The sequence below is a fragment of the Pinus tabuliformis genome, chromosome 2_1 (genome assembly GCF_031772625.1).
Source record: "Pinus tabuliformis cultivar Carrire ecotype Pingquan chromosome 2_1, CPIR1, whole genome shotgun sequence".
NCBI classification, from domain to species: Eukaryota; Viridiplantae; Streptophyta; class Pinopsida; order Pinales; family Pinaceae; genus Pinus; species Pinus tabuliformis.
The window spans coordinates 126226348-126245090 of record NC_142299.1 but is presented as its reverse complement, the minus strand read 5'-3'; the positions used below and the strand labels follow the sequence as shown (position 1 = coordinate 126245090).

General features: G+C 42.5%; 2 protein-coding genes across 2 annotated transcripts; both read left to right on the top strand.

Moving 5' to 3' along the window:
- The first annotated feature begins 3595 nt into the window (after positions 1-3595).
- On the top strand, positions 3596-5519 carry LOC149199097 (geraniol 8-hydroxylase-like). The gene is made up of 2 exons (XM_089402293.1): positions 3596-4595; positions 4701-5519. The coding sequence occupies exons 1-2, from the start codon at positions 3690-3692 to the stop codon at positions 5337-5339; spliced, it is 1545 nt and encodes a 514-aa protein (XP_089258419.1). The 5' UTR covers positions 3596-3689; the 3' UTR covers positions 5340-5519.
- A 6937-nt stretch (positions 5520-12456) lies between these two features.
- LOC149199096 (uncharacterized) lies at positions 12457-13212 on the top strand. The gene has a single exon (XM_089400457.1). The coding sequence runs from the start codon at positions 12457-12459 to the stop codon at positions 13210-13212; it is 756 nt and encodes a 251-aa protein (XP_089256583.1).
- The last annotated feature ends 5531 nt before the right edge of the window (positions 13213-18743 follow it).

Sequence of the window (18743 nt, the reverse complement as noted above, 5' to 3'; positions counted from 1 at the left end):
TTGGATCGAGATTTGTGAAAGTGGATGGAGGGTGGAAGGGTATAGTCTCTTCCCTTAATCACTTGTCTGTTGCTTTTGTTTGGCCCTGTGTGGGTAGTTCTTTCTTGGGATTACGATGACATACAAAATCACAACCTTGTTTTTTGGTTGGGTATGGCCTTTTCTAGTATTTGATGTTTTACATTTTGGTGTTCCCCAGACTCTCGTAGCAAATGCATATGGTATTGGTGGTCTACTCTTGTGAGCTGGCTTTGGAGCGCTCTTCGCAACACAGGGAGGTTTGGAGTTTTCGCCATGGAGGTTTGTCTCTTGCAAATATTTTTGGTGGGAAACAAAAGATGAGCGCAAGGGATGCATGTTTGATGATTGTCATGGTATTATAAGTGTAGCCTCTTCTTGGTTATTACTATTGTCTTGTTTGAAAATATTCCAACTAGGAGAGCTAGAATTTTTTTTTTATTCAATATCTATGTAATCAGTTTAAGTTGATATATACGACAGAGGTGGATATTTTTTTCTAGAACTACTTGTACTGCTATAAATCTATCTATGTATATGTATCTTAATTTTCTTGAATAATTCAAAGTCTTGAAATTCAAAAGAAAGAAAAGCAACTTAGGAATAATAGTTATTAAACAATTTAAATGATAATAAATATTAAAAGAAACAAATACTTGATTAAAAAAAAAATAAGATAGGTGGTTTTGGGAATTTACCACCCATATTATGACCAATGCTAATGCTATGGATAATTTTTATTTAATTTTTTCTCTTTTGTTAAAAAGAAATGATATACCAAGTTTATACTAACAAATGCTTAGGATAATTTTTATTTATTTTTTCCCTCTTGTTAAAATAAATGATATAATAGGTTTTCAAATATATCTCTAACCAAGATTAAAATTGTGAGTATTATATGTTATTTTAAAAAATCAATTTGAAATGATAAATGTGTTTATTTTTTAATTATAATTAAAAGTGTTATATTATAATTAATAATTTGATAACGATAATGATAATGATAATGATGCATTATGATTATAATTAGATATAATTAAGTGGGTTTGACGATTACAAATATATATTTATACTTTCAAATTTAGTAGAGGTAGAGTGTGCATATCTCCCTAAGTTTTTAGTAGTCAACTACCCATGAGTTGTAGATCTGTTGTTATTATTTCATGTCTCCCTAAATTAAAACCTTAAAATTCAATTATTATTATCTTCTTCTTTTTTTGTATGATGCCTTTGCATTACAATAGAAAATATTTACGTCTAAGTTTCAAAATCAATGTCTCTTGGCCGACCACTTTGGAAACCATCCCAGAGACAATAAAACAGGGAAACTAACAACAAGAGACAAAAATAACAACCTTATTGAATTGCAAAGTAACTCACAATAAAATTAAACTAAGCATAGAATTGAAGTAAAACATAATTGTAGCCCTAAGGTCTAGTTGGAGAAGTCATCACTCACATGAAACTATAATGAATGATCAAGATGATAAAGAAGTATCCATGTTGATAAGTTGCTCCTCAACCTTGCATGGTGGAGGAACTAGAGAGCTAGATGGAGAACCCATCGCTTATCTAGGTAGCCAACCTTCAATGTCAAGCATGAGAACTCAGAGTTCATCAAACCTATGTAATATATTGGCGCGAGATTTTCTTCTATGCACCAAAATTTTTCCAAGTAGCAACTTGATATGCCAATATAAATCAACATTATGTAGATACTAGTTTTGACGGTCTCGTGAATTACCTGCATCACGGAGCCAAGGAGCAATGGTTGTCATGACCTCTAAATCAAGAGTGACTTGTCGTTCATGATGGATTTCTTCCTCCACTAGTTGAATTTCCTCTTGTATGTTCGGGGAGTGTGTTGGCATGGAAGCAATGGGTTGAGGATTAGGCTCGAAGGCATGCCGTGGAACCCCTTGAAACTCCACAACCGCCATTGTCATGTTGACAACGAGCTCTTTGATGCATCATGGCTGTCAGAGGCAACAAGACATTGCATGGACTAGGGCTAAGGTGAGAGAAGAGCTACATGAGGCAACCATGAAAGAGAAGCAATTAACAATTGCTAGTAAGGTTGAAACAATGTTGAATGAAGGACAATGCCCTCCCCTTCTAAAAAGGTTAACAACATAGGGAGAACTTATTGACAAGGATAAGGAACAACCCAACCAAGCAACCAAGCGAAAATCTAGGTGCATAGTAGGCAAAGATAGATGCCAAAAAAACGACAAAACCAAATACCAAAATCAAGCCAAATTGACAAACATAACTGATACATATACCCTAAAATTGCTAATAAACCTTGCCTTGAGGCCCATTAAATGTAATAATCTCAAGAGAAACATTCACAAAAAAAAATGGCAACAAAAGACATATTGAACCTCACCACCAAAAATAAATTATTATCATAATAATGTTAAATTTAAGTATTTTCTTCGTGGAAAAATAATGTTAATTTCATCTATTAAAATTATATAATATTAGTTTTTAAATCATTTTAGCCCCATCAATCTATCATAATCACTCTTACCCTGGTTGTGTTTAATGATCGATGGGTCAACGAAGGCATTCTGGCAAAGTACGTATTAAACCAATCTTGTGGAAGATTTTTCGTTGCGAGAGGCACATGCTGAGAAAATAAGAACTACTAGCGACAAAGGCATGAAAGCTTTTATTTAATTTCATCGGAGAGATCTTAACAACTCTCGAAGATATCAGAGGGGTAAGATGCCACTTTAACGAAAAATAGTTTATGACTTGTGATCCTCAAATAGGACAAATAAGAAAAACAGTTTATGACTGGTCATCCACAAATACAAAAATAGTTTATAAGTTGGGATCGGATTATCAAGAAACATTAATCTTGGAATTTTGGTGTTTGGAAATTAATCTATTTATAAGTAATATTATTTGTGTTTAAATTTCTGAAAATATTATGAAAGCGTTATTTATAACCTTGTAGTCTAAAAAAGAAAATATAAACAATATGAACATTTAAATAATATGAAAGTAAATCTTATCACCAATTCTAACTTTTCTTCTAAATTTGTAGTCTTAAAAAAAATATAAATAATATGAAAATAAATCCTATCACCAATTCTAACTTGTCTAACTTCTCTTCTAAAATTTGTCTAACTTCTCTTCTAAAATTTTAGTATTTGGAATTTACTTACCATTAGTGCCACCCATATCTAACCCTCGACTTCAAAATAGATCTATAATGTTTATAAGAAAAAAATAGTTTAAGAGCGGTGATCCTCATATAGGAAAAATAACAAAAACAGTTTATGAATTGTGATCCACAAATAGGAAAAATGACAAGAATAGCTTAGGACACATCCGAAAAATGACGAAATAATAGGTTAGTGATCAGATTCTTAGGAAACCAAGAGAAATTAATCCCAGCCCTTGACTTCAGAATAGGTAGAAAAAAAGTCAGAAATGGTGGCTCTTAACTCCAATTAATAAAATGTATATTCCAAGTCTACGCACGCTCTTTTTTTGTTGAAATGCCATAGCAGCTCACCACGTCACCATGAATTGTAAGCTTCTGAAACTTGTTATATATACCATATAGATATGTTTGTATATGGTCACACGCAGTCTCGTGATTTCTCTGAAGTCTAAACCCCATTGTGTTTTTGGGTTTGCTGGAGAGCACTTGAGCGATGGAGGAAATTAGTGGTTTCTGGTACTATGTCATGATTTTCATGACATTATGGTTGGTTTTAAAGGTCATTAATATGTCAAGAAAGGGCGCAGGCAAGCTGCCTCCAGGGCCTCCCGGATGGCCCATTGTTGGGAATCTTCTCCAGCTCGGGGGGAAGCCCAACGAGTCTATGTATCGCCTCGCTGCAAAATACGGCCCTCTGATGACCCTTCAACTCGGAATGAGAACCACAGTTGTGGTTTCATCTCCTGCCATGGCGAAGGAAGTATTGAAGAATCATGACCAGATCTTTTCTGGACGCACTGTTATAGAAGCGGCCAAGTGCCTCTCCTACAGCGACACTTCTTTGGTATGGAACAACTGCGGGCCTCGGTGGCGTATGCTTCGAAAATTCTGCAACACCGAGCTGTTTAGTGTGAAGAGACTGGAGGCCTTGCAGCATCTCAGAAGAGATCAGGTCTTTTCCACCATTCAATCCATTTTTGAGGATTCTATAAAGGCGAAGGGGGTGAATCTTGGGCACACTGCGTTTCTTACCAGTCTGAATCTGTTGGGCAACTTGATTTTTTCTCAAAATATGTTCGGACGGGACTCTCAGGCCGCTGAAGAATTCAAAGAAACGGTCACCAAAATGATGGTAATTGGGGGAAAGCCGAACCTGGCTGACTACTTTCCCTTTCTCCGAATTTTGGACCCTCAGGGGGTGAGCCGCGATGTAAGCAAGAATATTGCCATTGTATTTGAGCTGCTGGATCGATCCGTAGAGGCTCGCCTCCAGAGTAGAAGAGAGGGCAGAACTGATGACAGCGGTGGCAAGGCAAAAGACTTTCTGGACATTTTACTTGAATACAGAAGCGAGAGCGGAGAAACTTTCACCAAGAAAGACATTATCCCCTTTCTATATGTAAGTCTAATTCTTCAATACTGAAACCTATTTGTCTAATGGTTTAAAAGAGATTTTCAAATTTTATCAGGTCAGACTCAATTTGCTGAAATTCTTGATGTGCAGGACATGTTCGTGGCGGGTAGTGAAACGAGCAGTGCCACAATTGAATGGGCAATGGCAGAGGCAATTCGAAATCCTCGCATAATGAAGAAAGCTCAAGCAGAATTGGATGAAGTAATCGGGACAGGTAGAAGAGTTGAAGAAACTGACATCGATCGCCTGCCTTATCTTCATGCAGTTGTGAAAGAAACGTTTCGTTTGCACCCGCCAGCGCCTCTGCTGATCCCTCACAGAGCAGAAAGCAGTTGTGAAGTAGCAGGGTACATGATACCCAAGGACACTCAGGTGCTGGTAAATGCTTGGGCCATAGGAAGAGACCCAACCATCTGGGATGAACCCACAAAGTTCAAGCCTGAGAGATTTGTCGAGTCTGAGATGGAATACAGGGGGCAAAACTTCGAACTGATTCCGTTTGGAGCAGGAAGAAGAATTTGCCCTGGGCTTCCTCTGGCTCATCGGATGGTTCACGTGGTCACGGCTTCTCTCCTCCACTCATTCAACTGGTCTCTCCCGGATGGCATCACAACAGATACCATGGACATGAGTGAGAGGTTTGGAATCACCCTGCAGAGAGCTTCTCCATTAATTGCAATCCCCTCACTGCGCTTGCCCTCTCATCTCTTTAACGATCAGCATCACTAGCAAACTTCTTTCTCTCAACCAATCCTCTATCTAACTATCATCATTTCCTCGCATGTAGATGTATGTATGGATGTCAGACATTTCTTGCATATCATCATTTCCTTGCATGTAGATGTATGTATGTATGTCAGGCCTTTCTTGCATAATATAATATAATAGGAAAATAAAACAGTTAGTTTATGCTGCTACTCTGAGTAACATAATTGTTAATGATGCAGTTATCATATGCAGATATCAAATTCTATATGCAAGAAGTTATCTATGATAACAATAATGGGATGTCATGTTTGTTTGTTGTTCCTCAAATATATTAATCTAGGAGCAATACTGACTATACTAAAAGAATGAAGGTAGGTCACTGTAATAATATATGTCAGGCTCATGTTGGTTTGTATATCTCAGAGGTTGAGTCATTTCAGTTAGTTAAATTGTTGGAATTCATCACCAATCTGATCTGATGAGTGATCCAAGAAGTTGACAATACCAAAATGAGTATCATGATTTTTTAACAATGCTAATATTTGTAGTAACTTTGAATTGAGGATGGGATTGTGCATATTTAGCTAAGGATAGGAGATTAGTAATGAATATTTATTTAATTATGAGCAATGTAATGATAAAGTTAGTATTATTACAATATTATAAAATATGTTTTAAATGATATAAAATTAATATAGATTTATTTTAAGTACAGATTTAATGAGTTAAGAGAGATTACTTTTTCTTAAGTGTAATTTTTTTATAGCGTAAAATATAATGTGCTATTTTTCAAAAGTATAAAATATACATTTGATTCACACATTTTTTTACTTCTAATTATTTTACCACAATTTCTTTTTTTGTTTTTAATTATAGAAGACATTATTTTTCTATTTAGAACATATTTTTTTTTAAAGAGTATGGATGGATGGACCAACTTACACATCCCCACATACTCGGTTGTACAATGAGCCTCTCATTATAGCCAACATTATTTTTCTATTTAAAACATAATTTTTCATTTCAATTTTAATTTTAATTTTAAAGAGGCAGAGACTGACAAACTTACACATCCCCTCATACTAGGTTGTAGAATAAGCCTCTGTGCTCAATAATTAATAATATTTTAAAATCATTTATATAGAATAATTAATAATAATTTAAAAACTTTTATTTGGTTAAAGGGAAAAAAATATCAAATTGAAAATCATTGCGGAGACTAAACAAAAGAAAAAATTAATTATTTATAATAAATAAAAAATTCGAGAGAAATCATGTTATAATATTTTCTTAATATGAATCACAGAAACTTAAATTCAACAATAAAAATAAAAATAAAAATAAAAAACCAAAAATAGCCTTTAAATTTAAGAAAAATCAAATAATATTTTGACGAGGACAAGATATCATAAATTAACGTTAGAAATAACGATATCTAACATATTATTTAAATTTAAGAAAAAAAAAAAAATATTTTTACAAGGACAAGATATCATAAATTAACGTTAGAAATAATGATATCTAACATATTATGTGGGTATTAATCACAATTTATAGCTTCTTACTATGTTTGCAAAAAGATAATATGAAATTGAAAAGTTGTTGCATTAAGATTAAAGAAAAAGCTATGAAAAGCGAAAGAAGATTCTGGAAAATAATCAAAAACACATAATAAAAATAAGTTCAAAAGGGAGGGCGGACGGAGCTGGTACGATCAGGCACCTGTAGCATGGCCTGAACGGAGTTTTGTATAACGGGGCTGCAGGCCGGCATCGGTCCTGCAGCCATCCCCGTCACCGTACTCTTTCGAGACTTGAGCCTGGGGTTTTTTTTTACTTTTGTCCTTTGGTTTTCCCCCCATACCTTCGCAGGCTCTCCACTTACCCTTCCCTTTTTTCACCCTGTTCTGGTTTACCCTTCTTCGCCGATCGTTGCAAGGTCTTTGTCGCTGCGCCCAAACAGCTATCGGCTGTCGCCCGTCGCTTTCCTCCCGCCTGTTCACCCCGGACGGTTATCTGCTGCTCCTCTTTTCTCGCCCCTGAACGGCTCAACGGCATTCCTTGCTGTCGGCGACGGTCCCCGACGGTTACCTGGTTCCGAGGTTACATTCTGTTTTAAGCAGCTGGCGAGATGGATCTTGACGAGGTGGACTACTCGGACTCTCCGCTGGCAGAAGGATCCATCTGGCGCTCCACGTTCACGGCTTCTGGAGGTCTGTACAGTGAAAGTCTGTCCGCCAGTTTTGAGGATCTCACACAATCGACGGATCCGGCTCTCCCTGCCGCTCTACAGCCTGCCGAACCCTCCTCCTGGGCTCCTTTCTCTGTTCCTTCTCTGGCCTCCCTAGGGTTTCTAGCGGAGTGCTTCCAATCCTCCCCTATCGACGCCGGCCCCTCAAATCTACAGGGTTTACAACCCATTCCTCATCTATCTGATGCTCCCCTTGAAGCCCCCCTTCCTACAGCTCCCCTCCCCCTGCCTCATCTGGAAGCTACAACCCCATCCCCCCTGTAAGGACCTCCGGACATTGGTGCGACGGGCACCGGCGGACGATCGTGCACGGGCGGGGGCGAGAGCGCGGGCGGGCGCGCGGGCGCGTTGAACCACGAAGTGCGACGGTAATGTGACATGGGTGCGACATTACATACGACATAAATGCGACATTGGAATGCGACGTTATATGTGCGACACTTAAATGCGACTAAGTGTTGGAGGAAGGAATTTATATGCGATTTTAAAATATGAAAGCCGACATGTTAATAATGCGTATGAGCATGTATTATGGGTGGTTGTGGGGTCGGCCATGGGGCTGCACATCCCCATGTAATCCCACGTTGATGTTGGTATATATGGATGGAGCTTTAAGCTCATTTGTTCACCATCGAATCACACATTCTCTTCTACGCATAAGGAGCAGAGGTAAAATCTGCGCAAGAGGGTAAAGGACTAAGCATACCTCATGCGTAGGTTATCTTGAGTGCAGATTTGGAGTTCTTGTGCCGGTTGGAGTGTAGGCAAGCGTGCCGAGGTTCGAGTTGTTTGTGCAGGACTTGGTGGAGATGTATAAGTGGCTCGGGTGAGCACTTCTCTTTGTGCAAGGGTGCACATGATTGTAAAAGGTTGTTCTATGCCTTGACTGTAAAATATTCTAAGTATAGACTTGGAGTTTTGCCAAGTATACTTGATGATTGTATTATTGAAAAACTGATATAATATATTGTCGGGTAGACTCACATTACGGGGAGTTTCCCCTCCCCTTTATACTTGTTGCAATTGTTGTTCTCGGTTTAATTGCATGATGATAATGAATGAGTATGGGCTTCATTAAGTATAAAGGATAATTGCTTTACTTAGTTGTGAAACACAAGCTAAGTATGTTAATGTGAAAGTAGGCGTAGTCCACAAATGTTAGTATTGGTGAAAAGAATGCGTTCGGTGGTGCCGCACCTTGCTACAAGCAGTTGGAAGACTATCGCAGGTGTAGGGGCGTGACAGTTGGTATTAGAGCAGTTGATCCAGGTATTGAAGGGTGAAGTTGTTGAGCAGGGTTGCTCATGACAGGTACTTGCAGGTGAAGGAAACCGTTTCACATGAAGTGGAACAAGGGTTGGTTCAGGTTGCAGGTGACTCAGTGAACATGGAGAAGGTTGGAAAGGCAGTAATGGTAGATGAACCTACGAAAGGTGAATCTAGCCATAGTGCAGTTAAAGCTCTCTGGTACGAAGTGTTGGAACATATGAGTTGATGGAGTTCTGAATGGGTTTCGATGAAGGCCGAGAACATGAAGATTCGAGAGAGCTATTCAGAACTAAAGAAGGAACTTGAAGAACTCAAGAGCCAATGCGGAAGTATGACAGATGTTGAACTCAATGAACTTGATGAGGAGATCCAACGAAGTGGTCTTGATATTCAAGAGCTCTTTGATGAAAGAGCCCGGTTGAGGAAGGAAAGTGCCAAGGTGGAAGCCGAAATCAAGCAAATTGAGGAAGAGATAAAGAAGAAGCTTCTTGGTAAGAAGGTTGTTGTGATTGAGCAGGAAGAGCTCGACTACATTGACAGGTTGGGAACTCACTACCGAGAGCATCCAGAGGACATTCGGAAGTTTAGTTCTATGAACTTGGTCAGTGGACACTTGGTTGGTGCACTTGAGCAAGATGCGATGAAGGGCAAGCTTGAAGGAAGTCAGGCTGGACCAGGATCGGGTTGCTTAGAAGATCCAAGCAAGGAGCTGAAGTACCTTAGGAGGAATGTCAAGGTGGTGCATGAGCCAATTGACACTTCTGAGGCCGAATTCTTGAAGAAGGTTGCTGATGTGAGGCGCAAGACAAGGCCAACAGAGGGAGGTGATTCCTTGAAGCTAAGTTTTGTGCAGGTGACCATGAAGGGAAATAGTTTTGCAGCTTTGGTGGATACGGGGGCTACTCATAGCTTCTTAAGTAGGAAGGCAGAAAAGTCTTTTGGGAAGAAAGCAAATATGGAGAGGGAATGGAGTGCTTTCAAAGCAGTCAACTCTACCATTAGAGTTGTTGATCGTGTGTTGAAGGACACTCAGGTGAAAGTGGGATCATGGTTTGGAAAGTTGGACTTGAGAGTTATGGACATGGATGATCATTCTATGGTGTTGGGGCTGGACTTTATGGAGCTTGCACAAGCCATACCGATGGTGGACCGGGACATTCTCTTGATCACAGCTGAAGGGAAGACCATGATGGTACTGATGAATAGAAGAAGTTGCTTGGAGTATAGACCAAGGATGGCTTCTATGACTTTCTATCCCAAAGACCCGAATGTGAAGCATGAGGATGTGGAGCAAAGAGGACTTGGGAGCGTGACTCAAACAACGAAGGAAAGGAAGCTTGTTGACTTCGTTGCAAGAGCTGGAAAGAAGAATGAAGGAAGTGAGAAGAAAACCTCATGAACATGGAGACACTTATTGGGAGCATCTTCTACTGATGATCTTCACAATGGAGTTGCAAATGAAGGGAGCCCGAGTGCTACTTCAAAGGCAGTGGTTGATGAGGATTATGGAGGTAGAGATCCTGCTGGGATAGTGGAATTTTGTAGATATGCTATGGGCATATATGACTTTCAGTTGACAAAGGACAAGCTAGGTGAGCTTTGATGTACATGTGAGGAGATTGAGGTTGTGCATAGATACTTGAGGACACAACATCAATCTGACACATGCGTGGATGAGAGTCAGGGAGGAAACTTCCTGGCCTTCCTTTCTCTATAGATAACCTTGGAGGAAGGTTGGTGTGGAGGCCTTGGTAGGGAGGAACCACATCAACTTTACAAGGGGCCTTGGAGGAGGCTTCTTTATGATAGATGCAGACTTGGATGCAGATGGCCAGAGGTTGAGATGGAGTCTACATGGGTTAGACATCATGGGTAGCTAGAGTCATGGACATCAGGTTGGTTATATGGAGCATGTTGCAGATAGGATGGAGTTTCCATGGACCTGAGCATGGGATGATTGATAGATACTTGATGAATCCGAGATGTAGCAGAAGTCAGGGGAAGACTTGTGATGACATAAGGATGTGCATTCTTATGGTTTGGGTGTATGGTTGGACTGATCACCCGACTAGTTCGAGTCATGAGGGGTACCAATGTGCAGAGATATTTTGGCATTAGTCGAGACATGGTGACACATATGTGTTGGCATTTGACAGGGAGACTACATGGAGGGGACACATGATGAAGACAAGAGGTCAGTAATCATGGATCGAGATGATATCTGATGGAGAGCATACCGTGGAGGTACATACTTTGGTATGGTGAGCTTAGTGGCAGTTGTTCATTAAGCCAGGACATAGTGGAGAAGAGTCTCTACATATGTTGCAAGGATGTTTGCCTTGCGAAGAGGAGTTCACATCACAGTTGAGTGATGATCTTGGTGGATGGCTACCAGGATGGTATGTTGTCGAGGACGACAATTATTTCAGGTGGAGGAGGATGTAAGGACCTCCGGACATTGGTGCGACGGGCGCCGGCGGACGATCGTGCACGGGCGCGGGCAAGAGCACGGGCGGGCGCGCGGGCGCGTTGAACCACGAAGTGCGACGATAATGTGACATGGGTGTGACATTACATACGACAGAAATGCGACGTTGGAATGTGATGTTATATGTGCGACACTTAAACGCGACTAAGTGTTGGAGGAAGGCATTTATATGCGATGTTAAAATATGAAAGCCGACATGTTAATAATGCGTATGAGCATGTATTATGGGTGGTTGTGGGGTCGGCCATGGGGCTGCACACCCCCATGTAATCCCACATTGATGTTGGTATAGATGGATGGAGCTTTAAGCTCATTTGTTCACCATCGAATCACACATTCTCTTCTACGCATAAGGAGCAGAGGTAAAATCTGCACAAGAGGGGTAAAGGACTACGCATACCTCATGCGTAGGTTATCTTGAGTGCAGATTTGGAGTTCTTGTGCCGGTTGGAGTGTAGGCAAGCGTGCCGAGGTTCAAGTTGTTTGTGCAGGACTTGGTGGAGAGGTATAAGTGGCTCGGGTGAGCACTTCTCTTTGTGCAAGGGTGCACATGATTGTAAAAGGTTGTTCTATGCCTTGATTGTAAAATATTCTAAGTATAGACTTGGAGTTTTGCCAAGTATACTTGATGATTGTATTATTGAAAAACTGATATAATATATTTTCGGGCAGACTCACGTTACGGGGAGTTGCCCCTCCCCTTTATACTTGTTGCAATTGTTGTTCTCGATTTAATTGCATGCTGATAATGAATGAGTATGGGCTTCATTAAGTATAAAGGATAATTGCTTTACTTAGTTGCGAAAAACAAGCTAAGTATGTTAATGTGAAAGTAGGTGTAGTCCACGAATGTTAGTATTGGTGAAAAGAACGCGTTCGGTGGTGCCGCACCTTGCTACAAGCGGTTGGAAGACTACCGCAGGTGTAGGGGCGTGACACCCCCCCTCCCAAAGGCTACCCCCCCCCCCTGTCGATCCCTCTCCCCCCCGGGTCGATGCACCTGTTGGATCTAGGGCATCTACAAACCCTAGCCGTATGTCCTCCCGCTCGACGAAGAAACATCGATGCTTTGAATCCAGACCTGAGGACATCATTCAGAGGCTAGAAGAAGACATCCAGTGGGGACACGCGATGGATTTAGTGGGCAGAGTTCTTGTGGGGCGCATCCGGGGCAGATATTACTCAGCGAAAAAACTGAAGACCTGGGCAATGGAAATTTGGGGCCAATACTTGGCGGAAATCCCCTCTGTCCAAACATTCGTGCGAGGCTGGTTTGCGTTGAGGTTCGCAAGGGCTGACCACACGAGCTGGGTACTGTCATCCTTTTGGCACTTCGAAAAAGCACTAGTACTTCTTAAAAGATGGACACCCCTCTTCGACCTGGAGATTGAACAAATCGGGGTTGGGCCTGTCTGGGTAAGACTCTCGGGCTTGCCACTTCAGTACTGGTCCGAGGACATTTTCATGAGAATTGGAAACTCGCTGGGCACTTTCATGGAATCAGACAAATCTTATATCGCGACAGGGATGATGGCATATGCCAGGATTCTAGTCCACCTAGACACGAGAGGAGGCCTGCAGGAACACATCACTATACAGTGGAAATCATTCTCGAGGAAGCAGAAGCTAGACTATGAAGGAATCCCTTATCGATGTAGGAGATGCCATCAAGTGGGTCACCTCTACAAAGATTGCCCCCTCCTCAAAAAGTCTCAGCAGGAATCCATAATGCAGGACCAACCCACTTCAGCGGGACCCCCAGCTCCTCCGGCCGCGACAGCACCAAGGGCGGAATATATCAAGACCTCAGACACAGTGGAAGCGCTACTTGCACCTCTGAAAAAAAGCAGGGCAAAATCCCGATCAGGCCTCCATCTCCTCCACTGACGCGCTCAAGGGCAGCAAAGGGAGTCGTCTTTTCATCGGGTATGTCTCTTCCCCCAGTTGTCTCTGCATTGCATCTTGCTTCTTCTTGTTTATCTCTATCCTCCCACTTGCCCCCTCCAGTCTTGATTCCCAGCCCCTCATCCCCATCGGCTCTTGACCTGGTGATGGGCTCCTACCCGCCCTTTCCCCCCTCGAAATCTCACCATCTCTATATGACCTGCCCTCTCCCGCAGCCATCGACTTTCTTTACCACCTGCCCCCTCTCCTCCGTCTAGTCCCGTCCCCTTCAATCGCCCTCTCCCTCAGTAAACTCCACTCTGAGGTACTCCACCCGCTCAACTGCAAAGCAGAAAGAGCCGGACACCATAGGATTGGACACTTCCCCATCCATCCTCTCGCCCAAGCAGGGTAGAGGTCGACCCTCTAACATACACAAGCCAAAAGAACAAGCTGGGGACGAAGTGATCCAGGGCAAACAACACACCATTGAAAGGGTTCTTAGAGCAAAGGACACCCTTCGCCCCCCCCTCCATGAAGCTTTTGTCCTTCAATTGCAGAGGGATGGCCAACCCCGAGAAAAAGCTAGCCCTGAAGCGACCCCTTCTATCCGAGATGGTTGACATTATATTTTTACAAGAAACCCTTTGCAAAGCGGATTCGGCCACTTCCATCCTCTGCTCTTGGATGCATGATTGGTCTTTCCATGCTATTGATGTCTCAGGCCGCTCTAGGGGCATTGCAATTAGGTTCAAGAACCACTCGATTAACCTGAAGAACATATGGGGTGGTGAGGGTTTCTTCGGGGCGGACATATACTCCAAGGAGCTGGAGGAAGAGCTAAGAATCATAAATGTTTATGGACCATGTCACAGCAGAGAAATTTTTTGGCGAAAGATCCTTAGCTCCCACCTCCTCCTAAGTGGGAATATAATTCTAGGGGGAGACCTAAATTTCTCTATGGGTTTCTCAGAATCCTGGGGACATATGGCGCAGATTGACCCACTCTCTGATCTTTTCGAGCAGCTGCTTGAGGTCCACCACTGGATCGACATCCCCTCGGCCAAGATTCAGCATACCTGGAGGAACAACCGGTCGGGCGACCAAAGCTTGGCCAGGAGACTAGATCGCTTTATTATCAAGGAGGCCTTTCACAACAGTCACCCAAGATCCAGGCAATGGGTTGGCAGTGGAGGCATGTCGGATCATAGACCTATTTTTCTAGAAATTGGAGAAAAACAACAGAAGCAAAAAGCTCCCTTCAAGTTCAACTCCACTTGGCTCCGGGACCCCTCCTATATCAAACTAATATCCGACTTCTGGAAATCACACCCAATCCCTGAGGAGGAGGATCCAGCCAATTGCTTTATAAAAAACCTCACTGAAATAAAGGTGCTATCCAGAGATTGGGCTCACAAAAAGAGGGAACATGATGACTTAATAATCTCCCAAGCAGAGCAAGCAATTGCTGATCTTGATTCACAGTCGGATGGAACTTTCAACTCCCTGGAACAGAAAGCCAAGTATGGAACCCTGATCAATCAGAGAACCCAAATCCTCAGAGACAGAGAGGCAAGTTGGAGATTAAGAAGCAGAGCAATCTGGATTAGGGAAGGGGATGATAACACAAAATTTTTCCACCGCTTTGCTAATGGTTGGAAATCGATCAACACTATCTGGGAGTTGCAAAATGACCGGGGACAACAAGTTCACAACTCCAGAGAACTAGCCTCATTAGCCACCTCACACTTCAGGAACATATATATGGCCCCGAGGGAAGCCAATCTGCTAGAGATCATGCGAGTTGCCGAGCTCTTCCCCAGGTTTGTGGATGATGAGGATGCTGAAGAACTCATCAAGGAGGTTTCATTAGGGGAGCTTGAAGCCACTATTCGAGGATTCCAAAAAGACAAAAGCCCGGGACCTGACGGATGGACCATCGAATTCTACCTTGCTTTTTTTGATCTTCTGGGCCAGGACCTCCTCAAGGTTATTAACCACTGCAACCGCTCAGGAAAGATCCCCTCGGCCATCAAAGCCACTTTCATAGCCCTCATCCCCAAATCCGACAAGCCGACCTCTTCCAATGACTTCAGGCCCATCTCGCTCTGTAACTGCTTATATAAGATCATGGCCAAAATCCTTGTGAACAGGCTTAAGCCCATCCTTTCGACACATATATCCCCTGAACAGTTCACTTTCCTTCAGCACCGCCAGATCGACGAAGCTATTGGCACTGCACAAGAGCTCCTTCATTCGATGCAGAGCAGGAGTCTGAAGGGTGTTAGCCTCCTGCTGCAGCAGGTTAATCATCTTTCATGATCGACATTTTTACATGCAAAATATGTCGTACTATGCATGCTGCAATGCTCCATATTTGCTACAGATGGCCAAAGAAGTGTCCATAAGAGTGTGCTAGTCTAAGTGCCACTGTTGTGTTCCAATTTTGATAAGCAATCCATTTTTCGGTTTGAGGCAGTTTTTCAGTTGGAGGTACTCAGGCTAGAATTCACTAACCTCTCCCTTCTTCTCATCACCCCAAAGTCACTTACTAACATCCCCCAAGAGGTCAAGATCTTCTTGAGCCTCTCAGTTTCATCATTTCCATGACATGTGCCATGGTGAAGATCTGCTTCACTCAAGGATTGCTCACTCAGTGTTTGTGAGCCTTCTTTTCCCCAGCAAAGCCTGAGGTCTCACACCTTAGCGCCTTCTTTTCATCTCCATATTAACTATTAACTTTATTACATAACTCCCTAACAATTTTCCCCGTTCCCTATTTTAAATCATGTATATAAAACTCCCCTATGTAAATACCCCCTCCCTGGCAATATAGCCATATTTTTACTAAGTCAGGGAAATCACAGTCCATCTGGGACTGTTTTTAGCCCATCCGTGTCTAGGGATTACTCTGACATCTGGTCAGAATAATAACCTCTTCCCTAAACTAAAAACCCCTAAGAACCTTCAAAAACCCATTTTTTGCACCTTTTTCCCTCGTTCTGTGCATAATATATTAACCCCGCATGTCAAAAACCCATATTTCACTCATATCCCTAAGTCCAGCTGTAAATACATTAATGCACCCTTTATTAAACCCCATAACCCACTAAACCTAAGTCTAAAAACCGTCTGCCACGCGTATCAAATTTGGAATATTCCTGCGAATATTCCCACCCGCTAACCTGCCGACACCTCGCGATCACCGCCAACCGTTGGATTGCCCGCCCCACAGATCAACGGCTGGCGGGCATCCCCATCCCCGACGCGCCCGGGCTTTAACGTCCGGGAGTTCGGCGGTTTTGCCGCCGTACTCCCGCCACGCGTCAGGCTCTGGGGCGTGGCGGAGCCCCCTTCCCCGAAACCACCTTTGCCCATAAGCGGTGCGCCACAAAACCGCTTACCGCCCTGTGACGTCATACCCCACGTCACCCCCTGCACAGTCCCTGCTTACGTCACCCCTTGTCCAGTCACCCGATGAGTCACCTGCCTGCGTGGCCTCCTGCCACGTCACTGCCACGTGTCCCCGCCACCGTACCTGCCACATCATCGTTCGTACGTGATGATGTCATGCTGACGTCATCCCGCCACGTCGCCCTGCTGACGTCATGCTGATGTCACCCGTCGTACAATGTTGACGTCATCAGCACTTTTTTGGGCGCAGAGGTGCAAAAGTCGCACTTCGGAGCCCCGGAATCTAATTCTGAGGCAGTTTTTGATGAGCGACTAATGCAAATCGCTCATCGCAGGATTTTCTAGGCCGAAATGGAGAATCTTCAAGGAATCTTTAAGGAATCTTCTCACCATGCGGCCCCAGGAAGCCCGAAAAGGCGCAAAAATGATCTGTTTTCTTCACAGAGCATACCAAAAGGAGCAGAAGATCATTCCAGATGATACAGAGGCCGAACAGCGGCCATTTACTGGTGATTAGACCCGCAGCACATCAGATCGGCAGTCCAGATTTTGTCAAAGAGTATCAGTGGAAGAAAAGACGCCAGAGAGTATCAGTGGAAGAAAAGACGCCAGAGAGTATCAGTCAAGATTTTTCAGGGGCTCGAGGCACCTGAACATTGATGAAGTCCCCAAAAAGTCAAATCAATAAGCATCAGCCCATCCTTGCCTTCAAATCACCATCAAGGCATTCAAAGCACCAGGACAGCAAGAAAGCAGAAACCCATACTCATTTATTGCAGAAAACACTGCAGCAAGCCACCAAGGACAGCATCATTTATTCAGTTTTGATATAGCAGCCCTGAGCACGGCCCGAGATATTTTTTGCATTTATTTCTAGATAGGATTAGGTTAAGTAGTCATTTTTTATGACCTAATTAGGTCAAGATGTAATAAAGGAACTCTGCAGAGAGTTTTTGCCCTATATATACCACCCTTTGTATAGTTCTAAGGGTTGGTTAATTGAAAATTTTCACTAGAGACTCGCTGTGTATACCTGAATTTTTCTGTAATCAAAGATTGCTTAAAGCTTGGAGAGTGAACTGTCTATTGTTGATGAATGTTTTGAAGAGTTGAAGATGGAATTGCTACGCTGCAGCCTGAAGCAATAAGTGCCTCTTATCTCTGTTTATGTGTTTGCCATTATCTAAATAGCAGAAAAAATGAATAACCTAGAATTAGTTTAAATACTCTCTATGCTCAATCTCTACTGTTTCTTGATGTTTTCCTCTAAAAGAATTGGTTATGAACATTGAATTCCTCCCGGCTCATGTTTACCCCAATTCACCTGTGTTGGCCAATTATCTAGGGATTCTTAACTGCCCCTAGGTAGCGCCCTGTTATTTTCTCTGCTAATCTGTTGGAGAGATTCTTAACTGCCTCTCTTTCTTTAGCATTCAGTTCATCCCTTAAACCTGAAAATTGCGTCAAGCTCAGCTATCTTGCTCCATGTTCCCTCACTGTTATTAAGAAAGTAAACAGCAGTTCCCCTCCTCGACTCCACGCCCAATGGCTTGAAAGATTCAGACTATACTCTGCCTCTCTACCTGAAAGTGTCAGTTTTCCCACCAAAACTCAATCAAAACCCCTGTGCATCATATCTAGCCTAAAATCATCCCTTTTCAAAAAAGCTAAATCATAAAGAGAGAGCCCTCTCTAACTGCAGGTAGGCTAGGGCCTGCAGTCCAAAGTTGGTTTGTGGTTACCTCGGCCGTATCCCTTTAGGAGTCAAAAGGGACAACCTGAGTGATAACATAATGGCGACTCCACTGGGGAGTGAATCATGTGTTTATTAGTGTAAATCCTCAATTTTGACCAGTTCGCCTCGTTTTCTGGAGAAAGTGTTCCTTTTCTTTAGGGCTTTTTATGTTCGGCTTTGATCTGTGACGGTGGACAGAGATCAGGCACTTCAAGGTTGATTCATCCACCTGGTGACTCCACATCATCCTCATAATAAAGACTCCGCTGGCGAAATGAACACGAAGGAATTATATAAGTAGATCAGGCTCTTGACTTGGACTATCATCCAAGAGATCATGTTCTTTCTCTTGCACCAGATTTTGTTGTGCATATTGTACTTTAAA